Below are 19,091 nucleotides of genomic sequence, written 5' to 3'. Positions count from 1 at the left end.
TTTAAAGCAAACTAAAGATATAGAGTTTGAGATTCTTTGATTTGTAGTCTTGGATCAATTAATTTCAAAATAAACTAGTCTCTAACTCGTGCGTTTGCACACAGAAATTGTTAAAGTTTTATTTTTTTAAAAAAATAATAAATTGATTTTCGGTTATAACAAATTTAAAACCTAATTATTTTTAGAGATAATTTAATTAAGAAAGGTTGGATAAGACTATGTTGATTGCTATCCCAAATTTTCATCCTATTTTTAGAGATAGTTTAAACCTTTTTAATTATAAAAAAATAATTGCCTTAAATCAGATTGCCACACGTCAACAATTTCGACTGCCACTTGGTAGAAGCAGAAGCTTCAGCAACAAAGTATATATTATTCTTTACTCTGCAGGTAAGGAATCCATTTTAAAGCAAATTAAAGATATAGGGTTGGAACCATGTTGAGAATCTTGAACATTTGTTCTTTTCCTGCGCCTATGCGAGATCTGTGTGGACCCGGATCAATCGAGGTGCTTCAAACTCACATCACTTGCTGGTGTCTAACCTTCCAGGCGACTTAGCTACTCGGTGGTACTGTTCTAGAAGGACTTTGAGGGGGCGGCAATTAACCCGCTTTGATTTGTGCTTTGCTGCAGCCTGCTGGGAATTATGGAAGCAGAGAAACACGAGAATTTTCAATGATCGGGCAACTCGAAGCGACGAACTGGGGAAGGGGATACTCGACACGGTGAAGCTATGGACTTCGGTGTTCATGAGCTGAGACCACTGTCTTTTTCCAAACAATGAGTCTGTCCTTTTCCAAGATCCCTTTTGCAGCTGTAGTATTGTTGTGTTCATTGTGTGGGTGATCATGATCTGCCTAAGGGGTTGACGTTTTGTTAGTTTTGCTTAGCTTGCTTAGCTCGTTCTTATGAGTAGGGGATCATGATCGGCAAATGAGGTTGTTGTTTTGTTCTGTTTTGTTTACTTCGTTTTTGTTTTGAATCCCAAATGGGGTATATCCCTGTTTACTCAAGAAAGATATAGGGTTGGAGACTTGACTCTTTGTTTCGATAATCTTGGGTTGATTAATTTCAAACTAAACTAGTTGTTAAACCGAATGTTGCAAATGAATAATATTTTTGTTTTAATTCAGATTGTCATGTGTCAGTAATTTGGATTGCTATTTGGCAAAAGTAAATGATTCTGCTACAAAAGTATGATTTTTGCCTTGTCATTTTGGAAAGGAACATGTTTTAAAACAAAATTAAGGTGCAGTGTTGGGATTTTCTTTGCTTCAATATTTGGGGGTTGATTAATTTCAAAATAAGCATGTAATTAACCCGTGCATTGCACACTAGTATTTTTTTTAAAAAAATAATAAATTAGTTTAACAAAACAATCTATTTATGAAATTTTATGAAGAATTAGGGCCTAATTATTTACAAAAATAGGTTTTTTTTAAAAAAAATATGATTGGATAAGATTATAGAGTAGATGTAGTTACAGACAGGTATACTGATCACGTAACAAATTTGTTTCAACGGAATTTTGCTCTCTTCATTAATTTTGTAACTCTTAGACAGTATTTCTGAAATTTTAAGAAGACAAAATTTAGATCTGTAAAGTAAGCAGAGAAAAGTAAAAGAGCAAGTATTTACAGAAGATTTTTTAAAATTTTTGTCTAATCTTGTTTTAACAAAAATGCTAGTTGTACACCCTAAGAGGTGTACATACTATACCCTTGAATCTAAGGGTTGATAATTTTTTTGGATTTTAATAAAAAAATGAAAAGACAAGATGAATAATAAGAGCCATGACATGAGAGGTCCATGAGTGTAATGTTTAGATCTATTAACAGAGTGTATGGTAGCATTGCTCCCACTACAATAAAAATAGTCTATAGCGATATTTTTAAATATCGGTATAGGTCAAAAAAAATATTGATGGTTAAATTACAGATACTTTTAAAAAGTGTTGCTATATGTGGGGTCGCTAGGTATATAGTGGTAGTTAAAGAGTGTCGCTATAATCTAAAAAAGTACTGCTAATTTACCAATATTTATTTAAGCATTTAGCAGCCGCCGAAACTCTATCTCGTTGGCTACGGTAGCGGAGGAGGATGAGAGGAAGAGACCTTCGTCTAGAATTTCAGTCGATTGAGTGAGGGGAGAAGGAAAAATGGTAATCGAATTTTCTTTTCTTTTTCTTTTTTGTTTGTAATCGGGCCGAATGGGCTGGGTGGGGTGGGTTGAGTAGAGTAACATTTTATTTTTGGTTGGATTGGACTTTATATTTAAGCATGAGGAGATTTTTTTAAGTTTTGATACAAATTGGACATGTACACAAAAATATCCCAAATATGTGTCCCTATAACCTAATTCTATTGTAGTGTCCTTCTTTAAATAAGATTGGATAACATTTTATAATATTAGATATAGTTATAGATAGATATATTAATTGTGTATTCAAATTTCTTTCATACTTTCAACATTTTCCACAATAAATTAAATATTTTTAAATTATAATAACGCATAATTGTCTTAAGTTAGATTGTCACGTGTAAATAATTTAACTTGCCACTCGGCAAAAGTAGAAGCTTCGGTTACAAAAGTATGATTTTTTACTCATCAGTTGCCAAGTGCCACTCTGGAAAGGATCTAATTTTAAAGAAACTTAAATTTGTAGGGTTATGGATTCTTTACTTTAATATCCTAGGGTTGATTAGCCTAAATTTTTTTTAATTATAAAGCATATAATTGTCTTAAATAAAATTTTCACGTGTCAACGATTTAGCTAGCAACTTAACAAAAAAACAAACTTCAGATTTAAAAAAGTATGATTATTTACTTCCCACTTTGGAAATTAATGAACCCATTTGAAAGCAAATTAAAGATTAGTGATGTAGAGTTGGAGATTCTTTGCTTCTATATTCTTAGGTCAATTAACTTCAAAATAAAATAGTTGTTATATAACGAGTGAGGGTACTATGCTATCGGAAGCACGGAGCCTTCAGTGCTTCCAGCTCGTTTTCGATGTTGCGACTTTCGAATTGTCGATCGGCTCTGTTAAACTTGATTTAGAGTATTTGGAGTACCTAGAAAATAAATTTTATTATTTTTCGATATCATTTGCCTAGTGATTGAATGGGCTCAAAATCAACAAATTTCAATGACCGTAATGAGCCGTTTGCAAGTTTAACGGTGTAGAAATATCCAAATCACGTGAAATTTTGATAGAAAATTCTTTATACTATATAAAACAAGATCAATATCTTTGATTTAAAATTTTAATGTCATATTATTACATTTTGTAAGATTTTTATTTTCAGCCGTTGATTTTGAGCCCCTTCGTTCACTAGGCAAATGATATCATAAAATCATAAAATTTATTTTCTAGGTACTTCAAATACTCTAGATCAAGTTTAACGGAGCCGATCGACGATTTGAAAGTCGCAACATCGAAAACGAGCTGGAAGCACGGAAGGCTCCGTGCTTCCGATAGCATAGTAGCCTCACTCGTTATATAACACACTTGTTGCGCACGGGCATTTTTCAGATTTTACTTCTTAAAAAAATAATAAATACATTTAAGAAAAAATTGTATAAAAATTAATGAAAAAAATTACAACCCAATTACTTGAAGGGATAATTTTTTTTAAAATAAAACCGAATAAGATAATATGGTATATGTAGCTATTGATAAATATGTACTTGAATTTCTTTTCTATTTTTCTTTCCACAATAGTTTAAACCTAACAAGGAGATAGTAAGATAGTACAACTCAATAATTTGGTTTGCCACACAGCAAAAGCAGCAATCTGCGACTACAAAAAGTATGATTCTTTACTTGCCACTTTAAGGAAAAAAACTCATTTTAATGTAAATCTAAATTGTAGGAGTTAATTATTAAAAATTTAATTGCATTAATTAATTATAATTTATTATAATTATTTGTAACTAAATTAATAGAGGAATAAGGTAGAGAATAGTCTGTTCCACCCGATAGATGGAACTACTATTCTCCTCTTAACGGGTTATTCTAGAATAACCCGTTAAGGGGAGAATAATAGTTCTTAGCGATTCTTAACACCGTTTGAAAGAATAAGAGGAATAAATTTCTTATTCTTTCTTTATTCTTTGAACCAAATATTGCCTGAGAATATGAAATAAGAGGAGAAAAATTAATACATACTATCCTTGTTGTCATCAAAGAGTCAAACACACGAGTGGACATTTGCATAGTTACATTACTCAAGTCTCAAGGAATCAAATGTGTAGAATATTTTTACACACGTAGACAAGCTCACATCTATAATAATTAGGAAATAAAAGACATGCTGTACTATGGCTAGCTTATCTCTCAAAAGCATATGAAGAACTCGGGAAACATACATACATATAGTCACGCAATCGAGCACACGCGCGTGTGCGTACACACAAATACATAATTCATATTTAGAGAGAGAGAGAGAGAGAGAGAGAGAGAGAGAGAGAGAGAGAGAGAGATGGTTCACCTTGCATATGGACATTGGAGAAGAGCTATGCTTCATAAATATGTAGCTTTCATAGGCTTCTTATAGTAAGGACAGTGTTTTGGGTTGAAGAGAGAAGAGTGGTGGTTGGATTCTAACCCATCCCATTGTAGCTTATCCCACCAATCCTTCTCGCAGCTAATCTTCACAGCTCTCATTGAACGAGCGTCCGACCGGCCGAAAAGAGGAAGTTTTTTCAGCTTGAAACACCCCATAACCTTGATCTCTTCCAGCGATGGAGCACAAATGTTTAGCTCGTATATGTGTTGTAGCTTCGGAAGCTCCTGCAGATGGATGGACCTCAGTTTCGGAAGTAGCTTTATTGGAGCAGCTCTTCTTTTATCTTTATTATCATCATCATCAATAAAAATGGCCGTTAGATTGCCGCAATAATGGATATTGATTCTTTCTAAGTTGTGCAGCTCTGACAATGAGGGAAATACATATTCTAGCCTAGCACAAAACTCTAAGTAAATATGCTTCAATTGCTTGATCTTCGCTCCTTTAAATAAAGCAATGAGCCTTGGAAGTTCGCTGAGCCATATGCTCTCCAATTCCACCAAATAATCATACGCCTTCCAACAAGGGAAGATAAACTTCATATTAGGGCACCTCTCAATGCGGAAATATTTGAGATCTCCGAATTCAATGTCCATGGTAAGATTAGACGTGTTGCCGTGAACAAATAAAGAGTGAGCAAATTCCATTACACGTCTAAATTCATTTTCGCTAACTATTCGATAATCGTGACCTCCATCAAACTCTATGTGATTATTTAGGGGCATTACAGGTGGCGGTGGGTGATGTCGACGGCGATGATCTATCATTCTGTCTAAAACTTGTACATAATATAATGCTGATGTTATACTTGTGTTCAATCTGGTGACAGTGTCAACATTAATGCCTTTCTTAATAGTTGAAGAACTCTTGACATGGATATGGCTGCGGGCTTTTGATATCCTTAAATTAGGAAAGGCATAACCAAGTGACCGGAAGAGCCTAACATCCCTCACGACCACATGAGCTTGGAATGATCTTTGATTAGCATCACTAATTCCATCAGTAAAATTAAGTAAGCTTTGATTTCGAAAGGAATCAAGGCACCGATCGACGTTGCAAGCACTGCCGCTACTATAGTTATCCAAGTACAGCACATCTAGCTTTTGTGTTTCATGAAGACAGACTACTCTACGGAGTTGCTCGCATCCCAGGAGAAATAATTGCTTCAGTTGTGGGAGTTTGCTGATATCCACCACTTTTATAGCAGTGCATGAAAGATCGAGCACCTCGAGCCCCATCAATTCCTGTAGGTCTATGTTCTCCAACTTACGGCATCCTTGTAGGGAGAGCTCGGCGATCAGCTTAGAGCCGCTGAGGCGGAAGGTTGTGAGGTTGGGCAAAGGAGCTGCTGCAGGGTCGAGTAGTTCCACCTCTTTTAGCGATGCGCACCTTTGGAGGCTGATTGTTTCAATTGTTGCAGGGAGACTGAGGTTTAGATATTCTAACCCCTTACAATTGTTGAGAATAAGCTCTTTGAGGCTGATTGCCATTGATAGGCTCCTCGGCAAAAAGTTAGTACTGACGTTCCCTGATAGTTTCAAAACTTCCAATTTGTGCATGCGCTCCCGAAGTTCATTCAGAGCTATCAGGTGTAGGAGAGAAGTTTCTTCTTTGAGATCGAGCTCCAAGAGATTAGGCATGAGCTCAAAGGCTTTCCCTGCTAGAAGAAACGTATCGGCATTTGAGTTGTATAAATTCAAGACCCATAAGTTATCAAAAAGTATTGGTTCTCGTCGTCCCTCCGGTGCTGACGAATGAGAATTAGGATGATCAAGAGGATTTACTTTGCACTGCTCCAGCCTAAGCATTCTCAGGTTGCAAAGACGAAGGAAGGAGGAATGTCCTATAGGACTTACTACGCAGCCGAGAAGGTCCAGCACTCGAACGTTGCTGAAATGGTCGAAGAAGCCGTCTGGTAGAGCTTTGAGTGTTTTCTCAAAATGCCCAAAAAATGATGAAACGTCAGACACGACTGAACTACCATATAATTTGGAGAGGAAATCCCATGGCTCTGGATTATTATTTTGAGGGGAGCATATTGAGATCCAACGATAACTCTCCTCCTCCGATGATGATGATGACAACTTTATCCAATCTCCATGTGTGATAGAGTCGATCAATAAAGTCTTGGGGGGCAACAACTCAGACGCACTCGGCGTCCATGTGGAAAAGGCTTCCTGCCAATATCGCAGTTGATATTTTGCTATGGGTCCGATTACCGGAGCGAGTGCTTTCCCAATCTCCCACGCCGCATCCCCTTGTAAAAGTCCGTCGCACACAAAATATTTGACAGCAGCTTCCCACGGCCAATCATCGGGTAGTAGTGCTGATCGGTTTAATGCTGCTCTACGCAACAACAGCATGCAATACCAAAAGCACCAGAGGACTATTAGCGGGGTGGTTTGCAAGCTCCCGCCGCTGCTCTCGTCGATGTAACGGGCAATCTCGACGGCCTCCTTGTACACAAGATAAACTGCAGCTTCTTCGTCTGGTGGCTCAATCCTTAAGATCAAATCCGCGTTTGCTGGCGCAGCTTCCCCGCTAATATTCATCCCGGAGGTCCACAAGACCGCATTGCGGCTCCCCCTCCTCATGATAGAAACAGGCCATTGTTTAGGCTGGCTTAACTCGGCGTCCGCAAGATTATTGCAAAGGACGAGCAGCACACTACGATCCCTCACAGCTTGGTAGATCTCGTCTGCGACCTGCCAGAGCAGGTATCTTGAGCTGAACTCCTTCCCCTTGAAGTCGTCGTCTTCGTCTTCCGCGTCCAACGGGGCCGTCACCGAAGGAGGTAGATTCAGCTGCTTCGCCACCGCCCTCTGGATCTCCCTGGGGTTCCTGAACAGTGCCGGCTGCACCACCTTGATCACCGTCTCAAACTCGCGCTTCTCCGACGTCTCGACCGCTTCCGCCACCTCTCGGAGTAAAGCGGTTGCCCCGACTCCGTTCCATGCCTCCACGTAGATCTTCTGTATGGACTCGTCGAACAACCTTCTAAGCACATAATCCTTTAATTGTTCGTAGTAGGATGACGAGCTGGCCACACCCATAATATATAGCTAGGTTTTAATCAATCCATCTCTGAGGAGAGAATAATATATATTCACCGAGTTAGTTAATTGGTAGGTACTTCATTTCCTTTTCATAATTAAATCTCCCTACATATAAGTTCCACATGGAAATGGACAAAACCGGTGGTAGATCATAGAATATATATGAATATATATACACAGCATTAATAATTAGACAGCTACAAACCCATTTATGCATGGTTTATTCAAACAGTTATAATTAATACATAACACATATATCTCCAACTAATTAATTATTAATATTAATATTTGATTGGATGTTGCAATATATATGTTATGTATTACCTATTTCTATTCTATTTTTTCTTACTACATTAAAGGAGAGTTTGGAGGACCAAAAGGTGACACGTGTCCCCCCTCCCCCAAACCCTCCTTTACTCTCTCTCTCCCTCTACATATATAATAAAAATAATATAATATTATATATATATATATATATAATATAAAATTTTAAATTTTGATATCAACTTTAAAATTTTGATATTTTCAAATTTTATATTTTATATTTTAAATTCTAAATTTTAGTTTTAACTTATAATATTTATTTTCAAATTTTAAACTTCAGGGACCAAAAGGTGACACGTGTCCCCCCTCCTCCCAAACCCTCCTTTACTCTCTCACTCCCTCTATATATATAATAAAAATAATATAATATTATATATATATATATATAATATAAAATTTTAAATTTTGATATCAAATTTAAAATTTTGATATTTTCAAATTTTAAAGTTTTAAATTTCAAATTTTATATTTTATATTTTAAATTCTAAATTCCAATTTTAACTTATAATATTTATTTTCAAATTTTAAACTTCAAAATTTAAAATTTTAAATCTCTAAATTCTATGAAATTAATTAATTAATTTTATTAATAATACGAGTAATAAATCGTGTAATAAAATCTAACTTGATAGATGCAATTTAAATTACGTAAAATATCGTTGTATAAAAAATACAGAATTTAAATTTCAAGACTAAAATTTTTGAAATATAGTGTATATGTGTATATATATATATAATTAATTTTATTAAACTCTATTTAGATAGTTTTATTAAAAATTTTTTAGTTATTTATCTTCCTTTTATTTTAACATCTTCTTTAACAAATTATTTTAATTAATATATATATATATGTTTTGCGCATATACCAATTTTAATGACTTTTATTTAAATAAATTTAACTATTAAATTATTTTTATATAATTTTTATTTAATTAATAATTAGACTTATAAAACTATATAAAAATATAAAAAAATAAAATTTATTATAAAAATATTTTTATATCCGCAGCATCGCGCGGGTATTTCACTAGTAACTATGATGACAGTGATCGAAGACTATTTCTTTGTTATTAATTATTTTTATTTTTATTTTTATTTTGGGATTTACACTTTTTGAAACTAATTTTGATTTTCTTTGGAACTAAGTAACTGTAGGGGGAAAAAAAAGAAAGATTAGTTTTATCAAATTGCTTGATGACTTCAATAGTTTCTATCACTATTTAGCAAATATAATTAGATCAATTAGCTGTTGATAATTGATAGAGTTATCAAATTAAATTAATAATATTTTTAAATTAACTAAGTATAAAAACTCAAATCAAAATGTTTATCAGAAAAGTCTCAATCAAAAAATAAAAGGCGAGGGGTCCATTTGAGAATTGCCTATAGTTGGTGTCTCTCCAAACATTTTTACTAGAGAAATATCATGGGTAAAATGTACAGTGACCCTATGAACTTTAGAAACATTTTTGCTGGAGAAATATTATGGGTAAAATGTACAAAGACCCCATGAACTTTAGCTCTTTGGTAAATAGGCGCCTAAATTTTATATTTTGACAATTTCATCCCCTAACTTTATTAAATTATTCAATAGGCCCCTCTTCTAATATGAACTTAATAATGTTATGCATAATTTTGATTTGATATCATGCACATAATCCTGTAAGACTTCAAAATATGAATAATTTTTTTTTTCTCTTTCAATTTTGATAATTAAGTATGACAAGTGAAGAATAGGTTTAACGAAACTTTAATTTTTTATCGTTTTTTTTTTTTCATGTTACAATACAAAAAATAAATTTAGTTATATTTTAAATTTTTATAAAAATATATGCAATACATATGATCAAAACGCTTGTGTAACTAATTAATAACTTTATTTAAGAATAATTTATACATGAAAGTTTATAGATTTAAAAATCTGTTGCGAAAGCATCAAATAGTTGAACAAAATAAACTTTGTTAAAATTAAAAACACTCTATTTGATTCATAAACCATATACCATGGCTTCATTTGGGTTTTAAGAGTAGTGAGTTTGATTGAACAGTTAAAGGGCTATTACTATTGGGCAATTAAAAAATAAGATGGAAAACTAAAATAAGGCAAAAAAATATTGACTCCATTTCAAATCCTATATATATATATATATTATGAGTTGAGCTAGAATACTATCGATAGCAAACAGGCTTTATTGCCACCCATTTATTTTCAATAATGGAGCTTTCAAATCGACGATCGGCACCGTTGAACATGATCTATACTACTTGAAGTATTTAGAAATCAAATTTCATACATTTTCGATATTGTTCTCTTATCCATCGAGTGGGCACAAAAATGAACGGCTGAAAATGAATATTCTTTAAAAAATGATGATAGGAGTCTTGTAATCAAGATCAAGAGTATAGATTTTGTTTTAAATAGTTTAAAAAATTTTCTAAAAAAATTCAATTAATTTGGATATCTTTACGCTGTTAAACGAGAAAACGCCTCATATCGACCATTAAAATTACAATTTTTGAAACCCTTTGATCATTAGGCAAATGATGTCGAAAAGATTTGAAATTTGATTTCTAAACACTTCAAGTGGTATAGATCATGTTCAACGGTGCCGATCGTCGATTTGGAGGCTATATCATCTAAAACAAATGGATGACAACAGAGCCCGTTTGCTATCGATAGTATTCTAGCTCAACTTTATATCTATACTTCTATACTATTATATTAATTCCCAATAAAATGTGCAAGTGGCGATATTTCCTTCACTTGAGTTGTTTGGGTTATGAGCTCATCCTTTCTATTCCCTCACCATACACTTTCCTCATCTCTTCACATACTCTCATATTTTTCCAAAACGTACACCTCTTCACATTCTTTCATATTTTTTCAAAACGTATACTCTCTTATCTCCCCACCCTTCATACTTTTTTAAAACGTACACTCTTTCATCTCTTCACCCTTTATACTTTTCAAAATGTACACCCTCTCATCTCTCTGCCCTTTATACTTTCAAAACATACACCCTATCATATCCCAACCTTTCATACTTTTTTAAAATCTTTATACTTTTTCAAAACGTACACTCTGAATTTGAAAGTATAGATTTCTACATAACATTATACTTTTTCAAAAGCTTCATAGCATTATAGTGTAGATTTCTACATTAGACTTTTCGTTTTCTTCTTCTTCTTCATCCTCTCTCTCTCTCTCCCTATTAACGGAGGAGTTGGTGATAGTGTAATTTTTGGTGGACGTGGTATAGGTTGCTAGAGTATTCGCTGCTATGCCAAGAAGCTTCGCTATGATCCTTTACGTTGCCCCTCGCAACGGCCTCCTCTCTGTGGGTTGTGATTGCAGCGCTTGCTTCCCAACCTCTTCTCAAACCCCCTCCTTTGTCGTCTTTGACGTCCAATTCGACTCCTTTATCATCAACATTTTAAAATCCTCTCTTTATCTTCCTATGATTTTTTTTTTCTTTTTAATCAAATCCTTCTAATATGAGATTCATTTTTTTGGATTTAGGAAGAAATCTGTAAAGCTATCATTTGTTTGGATATTGCGATATCGGGATTGTTTACCACGCACGTCAGCTGTTCGATGCATTATCTTTGAGTATTAAAATAGCATTTACAGTTTCAAATTAATATTAATAATTTTTAAATACTTATTTTTATAATTTTCATTTGATTTAGTGTAGAGAAAAAGCATGTGACGATGAATTAAAGAGCTATAAATTTGAAGGCTTTTTTCATATGGGATTTTATATTTCAATGAATTTAAAAAATATTATTTTTTACTAATTGCTGTTTTTTTTTAAAAAAAAATTGGTTTTCATGCAGAAAAAAGAAAACCGAAGCCCATTATAATTCATCGTATAACGAAATCAATCTTAATGAAATCAGCTCTAGATTTTTTTTCTTTCTCTTTTATTCTTGCATTAAATTATTTTTTTTAATTTCTATCTATACAACAATTTTTATTCTCCTATAGTTCTTTCTTTTCGTTTTCTTTTTTTGTTCTCCACTGAATTATATTCTCATTCTAATTTCTTTTATTATATTTTTTATATTACTAACCAATCATTTTTTTATTTATTGTATTTAATTTGTAAATTTTTATTATAATTTCTATCCGCCGCATCGTGCGGGTTTCTAAACTAGTATTATATATAATATGTGTTCAGGCATGCATATAGTCATAACAAATTTTCTTAATTACATATCATATTAGAATGTTATTTCCATCCTTCTAAGCTTGATTTAATATTTGAATAGTTACCTTGTATAATTAGGGGTTTTTTTTGTGTTATTTAAGGGGCTTAATCACTATTGAATAAAAAGGATCCTTAAACCTCAATTACAATAACCAATGACAAAATGAAAAAAAATAACGAATCAGAAATAAAAAAATAAGTAATAAAAATAATGTAAGAAATTAAATATGTACGTACCCGAATGACTAAATGTCTATTTGTGCGTTTAGAAAAAAGAGCACCAGATAGAACCCGAATGACCAAATGCCTATTTGTGCGTTAAGGAGGAAGAACACCAGACGAATTCAAATGGCTGGTTGTCCATCTAGGTGAGTATCAAATATGGTATCTTTTTACCGCTTTTGAAAGCATTCCTTCATGCGCTCATTCACTCAGTCCGGTGACGGCAAATCCATAGTATAGATCTTTCTTGCCATATAAGAGAGTTCTAAAGACTTCCAACTTGTTAAAGGAACAGTTAGAATGGATTGTATTTATATGAAAAATATAATAAATCTGATTCTTTACTTGTTATGTTGGGAAGGAACAAATTCTAGAGCAAGCAAACTAGAGATGCATCTAGAGATAGATTTAGTAATTCCATACCAATTAAATTTATTTCCTGTTTTTAACTCTTTAGACAAATTATATCATTGCCTCAAATAACACTGTTATATATTAGCAAGTTTCGCATGCTAGCGGATGGAAGTAGAGGCTTAATTTGCCTACAGAAGTATCATTCTTTACTTGCCACTTTAGAGAAGAATCTATTTTAAAGCAAACTAAAGATGTAGAATTAGAGATTCTTTAATTTATATAATATTTGACTAATTAATTTCAAAATAAATTGGTTTTTAACCTATGCATTGCACATGGATATTTTTAAAATTTTATTTTTTAAAAAAATAGTAAATTAAGTTTGAGAAAACTTATTTGTCTTATAAAAATTTAAATAAGTTTAAAACCTAATTATTTTCAGAGATAATTAAGGTTGAACAAAATTATATATTAGATGTAGCTATAGATAGATAGGTTGATTGCTAGCCCAAATTTCTTTTATATGTTTATATAACTCTTTTCCCTGTAGCTTAAACTTTTTTAAACATAAACAAATTTATAATTGTCTTGAATGAGATTGCTACATGTTAATAATTCCGATTGTCGAATCGACTAGAAGTTTTGGCAACAAAAGCATAATTTTTTACTTGCTAATTTTGGAAAGAATCCATTGTAAAGAAAAATAAAGATAGTGGGTTGAAAGCTCTTGGTTTATATATAGATAGACATACTAATTACATACAATTTATTCTTATAATTATTTTTTTTTCGAGTTCTGTTGTGTGTTTGGTAGAAAGTTAATAACATAAAAGCTAAAGTTTCCCTTCGTTAATGTTTTATTATTTTTTTTCTCACTTTTGTTTTTCGTAATTGATTTTGCCCCAAAATAGGTCAAGTTAATTACGGTATTTTGAAAAAAAATTATGTTTCACTGAAGGTGGAGTTATGAAAAACCAAACAATAGAAGTGAATATTTATGGTAAAAATAAATTCATTTCTCTCTACTTTTGGTGAAACAAACAGACCCCAGGAGTCAATCATTTGGTTTGCCTCTCCGTGAAATCAGAAATTTAAGCTACGAAACTTTGATCCTTTACTTGCCACTTTAAGAGGGAATCAATTCTAAAGCAAATTAATTAAAGGTGTACGGCTCGAAATTCTTTGCTTCTTTATCCTTAAGTTGATTAATTAGTACATGTATATACCTCTACTAAGGAATCTTCCTGTACCAATGCACATGCGCAAGGTGCACTAATTCTTCCTATTTTTAACTCTTTTTCATTACAATTACATAAGCTACAATACTAGTAATGCTCACTTTTACCTCAAAATTGTGCATTCCATTGAAGCAACAAGCATGCATCCCATTGTAGAAGTTCACCACTCCAACAAATTAAATTAAAGATATTTGCAGCTACAAATAGATTTACTGATTGCATACCAAATTTATTTTTTAGTTTCAACCTTTTATGCAAATAATATTACTGCCTTAAATAAGATTGTCACATGTTAACAATTTAGCATGCTGGTGGGCGAAAGTTGAAGGTCTATCTACATAAGTATCATTCTTTACTTGCCACTTTAGAAAAGAACGCATTTTAAAGCATATTAAAGAAGTAGAGTTTGGGATTCTTTGATTTGCAATATTGGATCAATTAATTTCAAAATAAACTAGTCTCTAACTCGTGCGTTGCGCACAGAAATTTTTAAAATTTTATTTTTTAAAAAAATAATAAATTGATTTTAGGAAAACTAATTAATTGTATAAAAATTTATAACAAATTTAAAAGCTAATTATCTTCAGAAATAATTTAATTAAGGAAGGTTGGATAAGACTATGTTGATTGCTAGCCCAAATTTCCTCCCCCAAATTATTAAGCAGTAAAGCAAAATTTTTATTTTCAATTTTAAATTTGTTATTTTAAAACGATATATGAAGTGTCTCTACGATTTGATATTTTCATTTTGATTACAAGAATTTTGAATTCAAAATTTTGAATTCAAAACTTAATTACTTTATGCACTACCGCAGGGACGAAGCTAGGAATTAAAGGTCGGGGAGGTGCCAAGATTTAGGTTTTGTAGAAAAAAATTCAACCTCGGATGACAAAAATAAGAGTTTGTCAGATTCACTGATCATCTATTACTAGCGACAGCAGCGACAATATGCTCAAGCAGAAACAAGACTATAAGAGCTGAAGGAAAAGGGTCGAGGAGTTCGGAAAAAGATTGGGGCACAAGTTTTATTTAAAAAAAAAAATAATTTGGCCCCGTCTAAAACTAAAATTTATAATTTTTTAATTTTTACTATAAAGGACTTATATATAATTTTTAAAAGATAAGGAGGGCCATGGCTACTGTGAGCCTGACTATAGCTCCGTCCCTGCGCTACCGAGAGATTAATATAAATTTTTTAACCTCTATCTTATATATGGCATAGAAAATATTTTTGTGCGTCTTAATTTTCTGAATCCGGCTAATTTTAATATTAATATAAAAAATTCTTTCTCAATTTTTCGTCCGTTTGGATTAAAAAAATAGGTCTTTTGAAAAGCTTTTTTCCAAATTTTATAGCAAATTAGTATATTTATTTTTTTGAATGTTTTTTGAAAAAACCAAAAAAAAAAATTTCATGAAATTTGGAAAGAAGCTTTTCTAAAAAGCTAATTTTTCTTCAAACAAAATGGATGGTAAATTCGAAAAGAATTTCCATAAAATATTTTTGTGTAAATTTTTTTTCATATTTTTCTGGGGAACTAAACAGTAGTTTACCAGGGAGGAGCCATTGTGAGGCTCAAAGTGGCCACAAAACCCACCAAATTCCGAAATTTACATGTAAGTCCTTTACTAACTAGCCAGAGTAAAAAAATCAAAATATTATAAATTTTAGATTTTATGGGAGCCAAATTGAATTTTTTTTTTCGCAAAACTTGTGCTCCCAATCTTCCCCGGAGTCCCCGGGCACATCGCCGCTGCCGTCGCTGGCAATAGATGATCGTTGAAGTCGGCAGATTCTTTTCCTAACTATTCGAGATTCTAAGGTCAAATTTTTTGTTTTATGCCAAATCTAAAACTTGGCCTCCTTGAATCTTAATTCCTAGCTTCGTCCCGATTTATATTCTAGAATCAAGATCCAACTCCGCCATTTAAATGTAGATTTTAAGTTCTAAATTTTAAATTTAACTTTCAAATTTTTAATTTTAATTTCAAAATAAAAATTCTAAATATTTATTATTTAATTTAAATTTTTAAATTTTTAATTTTAAAATTTAGATTTTAAATTTTAAATTTAACTTTCAAATTTTTAATTTTAATTTCAAAATAAAAATTCTAAATATTTATTATTTAATTTAAATTTTTAAATTTAGATTTTAAATTCAAATATCAAAATTAAAATTCTATTTAAGATTTTAAATTCAAAATCTTAAATTGAAATTCATTATTTGCAAATAGAAAAAAATTTGTTAAACAGCTTTGTAAATTTACTTCAGAAAAATTACTTTTTCGCTAGACTCAGCCAAACACTCTATAATTTTTAACCAACATTAATTTTTCAAACTAAAAATTAATTATATAGAAATCATTTTTCCAAAATGTAGGCCAAACTAGGGGTGTCAATGAGCCGAACACAAGTGAGTTGGGGCCGGCTCGTGTACTGTTCGTTTAGATATCGAGCCAAAAATGAGTTGGCTCATTAAAATATCGAGTCAAAAAATTCAGCTCGTGTTCAGCTCGTTAATAAACGAGCCGAACACTAGTTGGCTTACGAGCTGGCCAACGAACAAGAAGTTAAACAGATTAGATTGGATATACATAAAAAGTATATTTACAAAATGTTACCTTTTAAAGTTTGATCTAATGGTTGAAACTTTACATATAAATAAGTTTTTTATAAATAAATAAATATATATATTATATATATTAAATATAAATTAAATAATTATATGAATATAAAATATATGTATTCGAGCTATTATCGAGCGGAACACGAGCGAGCTGACTCTAGCTAGTGTTCGGCTCGTTTATTAAACGAGCTGAAAAATTCAGCTTGTGTTCGGCTCATTTATTAAACGAGCGATTCGATTTCGAGTTCATTTCGAGCCGAACACGAGCTGGCTCGTGAACAACGAGCTGGCTCATGAACAGCGAGCTAGGCCAAACACCCTTGGATTCACCAAATAAAGTATATCCTGTGAAATAAACATAGAAGTAGGGCTGGCAAACGAGCGAGCCGGCTCGCGTTCGACTCGTGTTCGGCTCGATATTCGGCTCGCTCGAGCTCGACTCGAAATTAAATGAGCCGAGCTTGAACAAAATAAAAGGCTCGAAATTCATTTCAAGCCGAGCTTGAGTATTACTCGGCTCGTTCGAATTAGGCTCGAAAAGCTCGAAATATATATATATATATATATATAATATTTTAATTATATATAGGCTTTAATTTAATTTGGGCTATTATTGTTGGCCTATAAAATAAACCCAATAAGTACAACTGTGCAATTGAGTCCAACTCTAAATTACATAACACACTCTCTTTTTCAGATTTTCACTGTTGCACATAACCCTAAAACATGATAAAATTCAAATTTTCAAATCCCTAATTTTTTTCCCCCCCCTCTCTCTCTCTCTCTCTGACCCTCACCCAGTCAGACAGTCATCCTAGCTCACATTTCTTACAATTATTTTGTATTTTGAACTATTGAACATGTTGCATCAAATTATATGTAATGTTCTATAAAAATTAAACTATTGATTATATAATGTCGAGAATTTCAATCGGCTCGTTTAGAGCTCGAGCTCGGCTCGACTCGAAATTAGGCTCGCTCGAGCTCGGCTCGAATTAATTTCAAGCCGAGCTTGAGCCTAGATTTAGGCTCGAAATTAATTTCAAGCCGAATTTGAGCTGACATAAGCTCGCTTGAGCTCGGCTCGTTTCCACCCCTACATAGAAGTACTAGTTTTCTGAGTTTGATCATGCGTTGGTATAATTACATTATTACCTAAAAAATGTCTGAAAAGTCCTACTTGGAAGAAAAGTCAAACTAATTTTAGGAGCAGTGTTCATAGTGCAAAGTACACAACAAATTGCAAAATTCAAAATTTAGTAGTGTTTTAAAACCTAGTTTGGTGATTTAGTGGCTAATTAAATTCATCTATTTTTGATATTTAGGACTTTTGGTTATTCAAAATCGCTTTGAAGCCTTTCCCTTTTGATGCTACACAAAAGTTATGGGAACCATCAGCTGATCAGAAGCATTTGGCTGAAACTTCTGAAGTAACAATCTCATTGCAACTTTATATCATAAGAGGGGAAAATTTTAGAAGCATTTTTGAATTTTTTTGAATCCTCTAAAGCATGTAAACGGATGTTCGTGGTCACTGCATTCTCAAACTAGTCCAATGCTTGAATCAACTCAAAAGCTTAAGTTACTGAAAAACGGCACTTTATTATTTTAGATTCAACATTTTAAACCATTGGTTTGACGTCATTGTTAGGGAGTTGCAGCTGAACCCAAAGTCTATGACATATCTATTCAAATCTACTTAGTTAAAGATTGGTTATTTTGAGCTCAAATTTTTAATATTTGTTTAGTTTGATAAAGTTTATTGGTGTTGGAAATTCGATTCTCTCACTTTTATTCTTCATTTGATAACACTTTACTTTCGAAAGTGAAGTGCTTTGTGCCTTTATTTGTTTTGACGGAAAAAATATAATTCTTTAGTCACACATCAATAGCATTTCAATTATATTTGTAAGGACTGAGATTTTATCTATGTATGTTTGACATTTTTTTAAATATTATCGTATGTATTTTAATTTTAAAATTACCAGATAAATTTCAGCGAAAAATGATTTGAAATAAAGTTTTTACGTGATTATTACTTTTCACTTAAAGTGAATAGTAACCCGTTTTTCCCACGAGGACCAAGAAGAGAGATGGGCTTCGGACGTGAATCGAACTCCGTTCTGGACAATCCAATAGCACATTTTCGAAGGTTCGACTGTGCCGGAGCCAATGGCATTAATGGATTTTATGTTCGACGCACGATTTTCAAGAAAAATAGGTTTTATCGCTAGGAAGGCTTTATCTCGTGTTGTTTTTGCTTTTTAGATGCGATCTGTCCTCCGTTTTGTGTGAAAACCTACGGGAAGGGGCCTTTCTGCGAGAGAAACATGATGGAGAGGGACAAGAGTGTGAATTTTGAGAGTTGGAGGACTTTGGAGCAATTATCCACTACGAATAGTGGTATTTGGGTTTAGGTGTAGATTTGAGGATTTTAGAACCCAAACTTAGGCCATCCTCCTCCCATCCCCTTGTCCATCTTTGAG

General features: G+C 32.6%; 1 protein-coding gene across 1 annotated transcript; it reads right to left on the bottom strand.

Annotated features, from left to right (window-relative positions):
- LOC109710007 lies at positions 4,186-12,650 on the bottom strand. The gene is made up of 2 exons (XM_020232424.1): positions 12,401-12,650; positions 4,186-7,656 (listed from the first exon to the last, which is right to left on the bottom strand). Exon 2 carries the CDS (start codon positions 7,623-7,625, stop codon positions 4,527-4,529), a length of 3,099 nt encoding a protein of 1,032 aa, XP_020088013.1. The 5' UTR covers positions 7,626-7,656; positions 12,401-12,650; the 3' UTR covers positions 4,186-4,526.

Source organism: Ananas comosus, linkage group 1 (genome assembly GCF_001540865.1).
Source record: "Ananas comosus cultivar F153 linkage group 1, ASM154086v1, whole genome shotgun sequence".
Classification (NCBI taxonomy): Eukaryota; Viridiplantae; Streptophyta; class Magnoliopsida; order Poales; family Bromeliaceae; genus Ananas; species Ananas comosus.
This window is presented reverse-complemented; position numbering and strand designations above follow the sequence as displayed.

What these genes read in the sequence shown, in the direction of transcription:
- LOC109710007 (XM_020232424.1), bottom strand. Translation starts at nt 7,625, where the DNA reads ATGGGTGTGGCCAGCTCGTCATCCTACTACGAACAATTAAAGGATTAT.